We start from the raw sequence: 8,706 nt of genomic DNA, 5'->3' as shown, positions 1-8,706 counted from the left end.
CTAATACCACCTTTATCCACGCCTCCGACCCTCTCTTTGAAATCTTAGAAGTTGCCACAAAAAAGTCGAAACGACAAATGAACCCGAGTTCAAACCAAAGAATTCAGATAATGATCCTGTAAAGGGAATATGTAGATTAGTCCTGAAAGAAAACGGATTAGTAAGAGGAACGATGAAACATAAAAAAAACCAACGACCAAGTTAAATAGAAACGATAAAATAAAACCGGAAAAAACTGCATTAAAAATGACTTACCGAACAGTTGCGCGGTTCCCCTTTATATATGACCCCCCATTCGGTTTCCGAAATCGGTCGAAAATTTTCGAACTTTGTCGATTTCATTAATTATTACTTCCTCGTCATGATAGCCAATAATTTATTAATTTTTCCACCTTTATTAAAAATTTTCATATGGACAATTTGTTATTAACAATCATTGCAATAATTTATAAAATTTTTCTAAATTATAGGTACATTTTAACACGAGTACTTTATAAATACAAATAATAACCAATAATTTATTAATTTCTTCATTTTTGTTCTACATTTACGTTTCGAGCAATTTGATATTAATAATAAATTTGATAATTTATACATATTTCATATACTAAGATCTCACTCGCACTTCCATAGGATAAATTTCAATTTGTAATTGTATTTACGTTTGGCAAATCTTAGTGTTTGTACGTCAGTAGCTATTTTGCCAGCATGTAAGATCTTTAAAAACGTTGTTGGTTAATCATCTCGAAAGAGAATTGGTCGTACAGATCGTTGACTAAGGTGTTTGCTCCGTAAGTACAGAGATGACCGAGGTTTATGATAGTTTAAGCTACCTAACGATCGAAACTTAAATGGGATTTTGAAACGTTGAGGAACGTCTGCAGGTGTTAACTTAGGTCTGCTCCTAGGAATTATCCCAGGTGCTCGCTGTCAACAGAGCCACGCATCGAGACTCGTAAAGACTGGGATGGCAATCGTAAATACCAGCGGCGTAAATAGTACATAGATAAATGGTGAACGAGTGTCGAGGTGATTTTTCGATTGACTTTTGATCGATCTTCTTTGTCATGGAATCTTCTCAGAGAAACCTTCAAAATATTCTTTAGAAATAGAATTTATCTGCACCGATGAAGAGATCACGGTATCACACGGTTGACGTACGGAATAATTTAATCGTGATTTTATTAACGACAAATTTCTAATTTATATTTTACAGGAAATTCTGAATTTAATCCTTCGTAACTATCATTTTATAGATTAAGTTCAGGTACCGATCAAGAGTTCAAAGCCTCACAGCTTTAAGCTTGAAAATGCCGATTAATATTTCACGGTATCGAGAGAATTTTAAATAGGAAGCATGGCGTTGGCCATGATCAGATTTGTAAGATAGAGACTCATAATACCTTTACACTACATACTAACACGGGATGCATTTGCTTTTCCTTGATCTTTGTTTAGGTTCGATTATTTTCGCGAATATTTTGAGAGAAAAGGTTTTCCTTCATTCTTGAATCTTTTCATTCAAACGTATTACCAAGTTTATTACGAAGAAGTAATCGGATTATTCGGAGACATTATGGCATCGGAGAAACGGTGAAGACAACGGTGGAATGACAACGAATGTAAAAGTTCCACCGTTAAAAGTATTTAAAGCTTCTGAGAAACTTCGCTATATATAATACTCCTTAGAAACTAGCCACATTTTCCATCCTTTCCATCGATTACCTCCACGAACATTCTCCGTTCTTTAGTTTCTAAATATCGGCTGATACTTCGACTATTCTTATTTTCCTATAGAAACGTTATACGTCGTTTACGCGAACACCCGCGATCCGTCGATCGTTTCTTAGAAACAAACAGAACTTCTTGTTAGAACTGCAAGTCTGTTGCTAGCGAAAGAATAAACTATTGTGAAAAATAACACGTTGATACATGTATACTTATAGAAATTCGTTACTTCAGAAATATCGCTATATTTGATTTCGCGTAACTTTAAATTCACGCGGACTCTCGGAATTTTATTGTTCCACTATTTCACGATGTCGGTTTTTAAAGAATAGTCCCAATTTTATTCTCACGACATTTTAAATCCATGTGGACTCTCAGAACCTCATTATTTCGGAGTACCAATTTTTAAAAAATATTGGTAATTTTGCTTCCATGTAATATTAAATCTACGCAGATCCTCAGAATCTTCGCTATTATACTATTTCTCAGCATCCAATTCAAAAAATATCGCAAACTTCGTCTGCACGAAATTTTAATTCCTCTTCGACTTCTAAAAATGTTCTATTTCTCTACTATGCATCGGCGTCCCAGAAATATCGCCAAAGCAAAATATCCGTATAACCTTAAATCTTAACTAATTTACATTACCTCTATATCAAAAATACCTCTACTTTCATTTCCACCTACTTTCATTTCCTTTTTTATTTCCAAAATTTAATTTTAATTAATAATTGTCCCATCCAAAAATTTAGGAATCTTATCTCCCTTATGAACACGTATATACTCCTCTATTAAAAAATTCCTGAAAATATTCCTATTTCAATCACGTATTCAACCTTTTTCTCATTCAAGAAACAGATTCCATGTTCGAGAGATTAAGGGTTGAAAAATTTCGCACGCGATTAAAATGTGCACTCCTGTCACTCTGTGAGTTAGATTATACAGTTTCCCTCGATTCGACGAAATAAAATGACGAGATTTGGGGAAACGATCGATTCGGTCGTTGTCAAAGTATAATACAGAGGCAGGAACGATTTATGTGAATGGTGCTTAACTTTGAAGTATGGCGGTGGGTAGGTGCATTGAAAAATTCAACAGGAATGGCTGAATAAATGGCTGACCGTGTTTGTATCGAGTTTTTGCCAAAACCCTCAAATTCGAGGATAAATTACTCGCACGCGTACATCGAGCACTCTCTTCATTTCGATGAAATATTTCACCGAATTTGTGCCGGAATTCTCGAGATATGCAAATGTGCTCGAAAATTTGGCAAATTAACCGAACAGTAGCACGCGTGCTTCTCCCCTTCTATTGTTGTGGAAATAGATCAAATTGCTTCAATCGCTATTTCGTCAATGTGTTCTCCTTTATCATTTTATGAATATTATTTTAATTTCCATAAACATTAATACAGTACATTCGCAATATTCATATTCATAGTAGAATATTCGTTAATGAGTTCTGTAAATGGAGCTAACAATTTTCTCATTGTTTTTCATTTCTCAGATTTATTTTCTGTGATCTTGTATTTACTCTTGCGATGCTTTTAATTACTTTAATTATTTTGCTATAATTTCGCGATATTTATTCTCCACGATATCTTACCTGTTGTTAAATTATTCTTACCTTCGAGCATCTTATCTATTTTAATCACTTCTTTTACATATTCCCATCGAAATAATTATTTCAAATAATCACCAGTAGGCATTCTATCATCAAAAAAGACGGAACCAAGTTTTTGTTAAATGAAATCAAATATAACAGATTAATAATAAAAATATACACATAATTAATAATAATCGTCTGAAAAAAATATATGAAGCAAGAAGAAGAAACATGCTACTATTAAGTATAGTATTCTGAATTATAGTATCGCAGAGTATATTATTTCTAAATTTCTAACATAAAATAAATAATTTCCATGTATTAATCTTACGAAAAGAAAAAGAAAAAGAAAAATCGAACCTCATACATTCTACCTCGTTATTAAGTTATGCCACTTTATCTGCCTCGAATAATTCACTTCCAGCCCATCTCATTCGCCCCTTCGGATATGTAGCAGCGAGGGTCTAACAATTCAGAGATCCCTGCAGAAGTCTATAGCGATTTTCATTTGAATGAAGTCACACAGTGTTTCAGTGGTCTCTGTTCCCCATTGATACTATTCCCTCCTCGATCTCGCAACCTCTGTGATGTAAGTCGCGCGATTGTCGGTGGTGGCGGAGCGAATCGGTATCTTCAGCTGGCAATAGCGTTCAAATCCAGTAATGCACGTGTTTACGAGGCCGCTGTAACAACGTCGTAATTTTTGTGATGAAAATACCCGGCTATCTGATAAATATAAATAAGGGTAGCGCCGCGGTAACGCGTCGTGACGCGTAAGATTTTCTTAAATTGAACAGCGCGTTTCGCATGTTGGCCAGTTTAATTACGGTTATAATCTCGTTTTGTCCCGTGGCTGTATGGTTGCACATTCTTATCGCGAATCATTGTTACAACAAGTATCCTCCCATACATGCGAGTCGTAGAAATTGCTATCTGGATTGTAACTGATATTTAATTCTCCGTGATGGGAATTTAATTGGTTTTGGTGAAAAAGAAAATTCGAATGTTTTTCTTGTGTCTGTATTCTCGAATATAATTTGAAATTTTTGCTGAACTCGATTTGGAAGATCGTGTTAATCCTCCATTGCTAGTAATTTGCAGCTTTTGTTTAAATAACGTATCATAGTAATTTTCTCTTTTAGATCTAGATTCATTTGAAATTCTTAGAATTCTTTGCTAGATTAGTCGAATATAATACTGTAGAGATGATTTGCATGATGGTGTATATTTTTATTTAATAATAAATTGATAGTGACAGAGTATGTGAGTAACGATAAAGGTACAAATTTTTATAATTTATCGTATCGCTCAACCTACACTTCTACAACAACTCTCCTATTACAACTCACAATTGTTAGTAACTCACAATTATTAGCAACTAACAACTGTTCTATTACAACTCTCCATTGACTTAGCAACTCTTTAATCGACAACTCTCAACTCGAAAAGTCCCTCATTCAGAATGTCCTCGTCCTTTTATGTCCGACTTTCCAACATGCAGACATTCTACAATAACTCCCGCAACCAAATATGGTTGTGCTAAGGGCCCGATGCATAGCCCAGGATTCTTCCAACTAACCTGGCCTTCGAACCCTCGATGAGTTTCGTAAAGCTTCCGATACTAATACCAATTTTACGTAGTAATTTTCTATGTTTTTATTGTGGATTAATTTAAAATCCTTATTTGACTCTTGCCACGTTAATTATACTTTTCTTCGTCACAGAAAATGAAATATGAAGAATTAATTATTAAAAATGAATAGTGAAATAATTGTTCGAATTACTAAGTTTCTACATAGTAATCTCGGAGATATTTCCAGTTAAAAATTTTTCATTGGCCACCTAAATTTACGTTTTTCCATTTTGACATTCTATAATAGGCTTCGTAGATTTACGCTTTTGCTTGAATTTTTAAGCCACGTGAAAAACACGGAAAGATGCAGCGCTTTAAAGCCATTCGCACTTGTTTATTTAATTCTCTTTAAAAATTCCCAGAAACCGAGAAAGACAGGGAAAAAGGCAACCCGTCCGTTAATGTAAAAGGAAATGGAAGTGCAATTGATCGATTTGCTCTTCTCACAGGCAGTACTTATCCCTCTGGTGCTCGGCGGCATCATCCACTTCACTGTGATCGGGAACACTCTGGTCTGCGTCGCCGTGTTCCTCGTTAAGGAGCTGCGGAGGCCGTGCAACTATGTTGGCTAGTCTGGCAGTTAGTGATCTCTGCGTCGCTCTCCTGGTAATATCGATGGAGTTGCTCTATGAAATCTCTGGTAATTGGTCCTTCGGCAAAATTATGTGCGACCTTTGGGTTAGTTTCGACGTACTAAGTTGCACCGCCAGCATCCTCTATCCCTGCATGATCTCTGTGGACCGGTGAGTAGCCCCCGTGACCAGGTATTCCTTGCGAAATTGAGTTACCCCAAAGATCGTGTCACGCGAAACCGAATTACCCGGTCTAATTGTAAAATCAAATTTCGGATTTTCTCAATCGGCCAGGTTACTCGAGAGTCTCTGCAAGCCTGCACGAGAGTGTTTCGTCCAATTTCCTTCTATTTAAAATCAATTTCGGCTAAGATGCTTGGAACTAGCCTCGAGTTGATTGTCATTTAATAATAACTGCCTGGAGTGAACCGAACGCTTGGAATCGATACGAATATTGCTTATTAATAATTCTGACGCATCTGCAATAATATTAACGAAATACTCTCATCCATGACGTTCATAAGGTTTGTAGAAATAATTATAACGATACTATTTAGATAGAATGATATTTAAACCGAGTTTTTGGGTTATGTTCATCTCTTTCTTTCATTTTCTCTATTTTTAAATATATATTTATGAAAACCTTCGAAGTCTTGAATATCGATAGTGGTTAGATATACTTCCATTTTGCTTGCGCGAATTTTAAGTGTATGATTTAAGAGCAGCGTGACAGCTAATAAAAAATTCGCAGATGGCTGCCTTATTTCGATTTTTATCACTGGCTCCGATATTATTTATTTCATTTCCATCGCGAGCCGAGATCAATCGTGATTGCTCGTAAGTCGGTATTAAAAGTCGAAGCGGAATATTTTGTAGGATTCCTTAGCAATAAATGTACGCAATATCCAAGAGAGATGTGCTACGGTTAAGACGGAATATTTATTAATCAAAGGTGGAAAACTGGTAGGGAATGAAAATATAGTCTGGCTAATATTAATTCCGTTTAGAGCATCTTGAGTTTTGCAGATGCTTTCCATAAAATTCTATCGCGTTTCCGATACCATTGTTCGCCTAACTCGGATTCATTCAAACTCCAACGTGAGGAATATTCATAACGTCATAGCCGATTATTTCATTCACGATATAATCGCATTCTGGACTACCAATATCGTACAGAGAATGCTTGAAAGTGCGATACCAAGGGTCCCAGGGGTTCATCGTGGCAGTTTCGAATATATTAATACCGTGAATGAAAAGCTCTTAACTAACTGAAAAATATCAGCTTATATTTCTTCTAACAACACGTCAGTGTAGTACACCGTCACTCGTTAATTTCTTGGTTAAGCCTCTTGAGACAAATGGAGTACTCGAGTAATATTCTATTAGTTCTCCATATCGCCGTGGGTCTTGAAAATTGTATCACATTTTCAAAATTCATATTTCTCTTATACGGGATGGCCACTGAAAAACTGAAGGGTTTGAAAAACTCATAACTCGTCCATTTTCTATCATTCTTATTCCCTTTTCCTGCGAGTAGAAAACGGTGGTCATTTGAGGGATGTTTTCACAAGTTTATTGTAAAAATCTATCAATTATATTTCCAAATGATAAGAAATTACTTTTGTTTTATATTTTATATCTGCTCCTCAATGGCCACATTGTACATCATTCAAAGTAGATCGTAATATTTCTTCTCTCGTGAGCAAGAAAAATTCCACTAATTATGAGCTAACGATTTTGCTGCTTGCTCGTTGAACCTCCTTAGGAATTAATTTTAAAGAAACTCGAGTAAAAATCGAAGAACTATTATTTTCATTCATGGGCCAAAAAAATTACCAATCTTTATTTCCATCTAAATTCGTAACGCATTTCAGTCGCCTCTTCTCTACTCCAAGTTCCCTTTAACTGAGTCGTGCTCGATTGGAGAAAAATGATAATTGTATCGATCATTAATAAACCCGATATTATCAAATGTACTATATCCTATATTTTATTTAATTTAATATGTAAAATTTTTGTTATATGATAAGTGTACCTTGCATCTCTACAAACAGGAAATAAAGGAGTATACGAAGGAAAATTTCTTTGAATCCAAAGAAAAAAATAATAGATCTATTCCATCGCGTGAATGATAGCAACGAAGACGAAGCGAAAGTAGTGCAGAGCTTTCGATCCTAGGTGCTACGTTGCAACGCAGGCTTTCATCGAACGCGAAATACAGAGAATAATCTATCAACCCGGTAACATGTATTTTCTTTCTCGCTTTATGTACCGTGAGTCGACCTGTGAACTCGCGGTGGAGACATGTCCGCTTGGAAAAAAGCACGCGACGATTAGATCACACGAATGAGAACTGTCCCGAAGCGGACAACGTAAGCGATGCACGTTTCATTTAATCAGAAACACAGCGAGATTCGCGTTCGGCTAAGCAGCAGATGAAACATGAGTTTGTGTCGTTGTTACAGATTCTGCGAGATAACGAAGCCGCTGAAGTACGGGGTGAAGGGGACACCGCGACGAATGGTCATCTACGTCATCCTAGGTTGGTTGGCGGCGACCTGCATCAGTCTGCCTCCCCTAATGATCATGAGGAACGAGCGCACTACTGAGACCGGCGCGACCATGTGTAGTCTCCCAGAACTCCTACTATTAGAGCTACACCACGTTGGGACGCTTCTACATACCACTCTTCGTTATGATTCAGGTGAGACATCGTTGAGTTCACGTGGACATCGTTACTGTAGGTATGAGGACATAAACTTGAACGTTTGGGATGTTCAGACTTTTGGAACAAGTGATCAGTGGACGTGGACCATAGGTAGGCTTGGGTTTAAGTGTTCGGTAGACTTTTCTTTGTATCATGGTCCAGTAGCACAGATAGTTCGTGAGGAAGAGCATCGTTAAGTCTCTGTACACTCAATGCTATCCTTGGTCTGAAAACCTAAGCTTCAACGTTAGAAGTTATGACATTTGGGATTGGTGATCGTTCAGTGGATGTGGACCAAGTTAGAGTTAAATTAAATTTTTAAATATTTTGCTTCATGCATATGAATTATTTAATTAATTAATTATTTGTATATATATAAAAGAAGAAAAATTGCGGAAGTGTTAGTACCGCAAAAATAATTCGTATGCGCGAATCAAAATAGTTAGAAATTTAAAACCTCT

At 36.2% G+C, this 8,706-nt stretch overlaps 1 protein-coding gene across 1 annotated transcript; it reads left to right on the top strand.

Moving 5' to 3' along the window:
- Positions 1-5,379: 5,379 nt before the first annotated feature.
- On the top strand, positions 5,380-8,257 carry LOC108545768 (5-hydroxytryptamine receptor 1-like). Its single transcript, XM_017897551.1, is given in 4 exon segments — positions 5,380-5,528; positions 5,530-5,709; positions 8,004-8,165; positions 8,167-8,257. Coding segments are annotated over 4 exon segments (582 nt in total).
- The last annotated feature ends 449 nt before the right edge of the window (positions 8,258-8,706 follow it).

This window comes from Eufriesea mexicana, unplaced genomic scaffold, assembly GCF_001483705.2.
Source record: "Eufriesea mexicana isolate 0111107269 unplaced genomic scaffold, ASM148370v2 scaffold4744748272, whole genome shotgun sequence".
NCBI classification, from domain to species: Eukaryota; Metazoa; Arthropoda; class Insecta; order Hymenoptera; family Apidae; genus Eufriesea; species Eufriesea mexicana.
The sequence above is the reverse complement of the archived record's forward strand: the minus strand, read 5'-3'. Positions and strand labels throughout refer to the sequence as shown.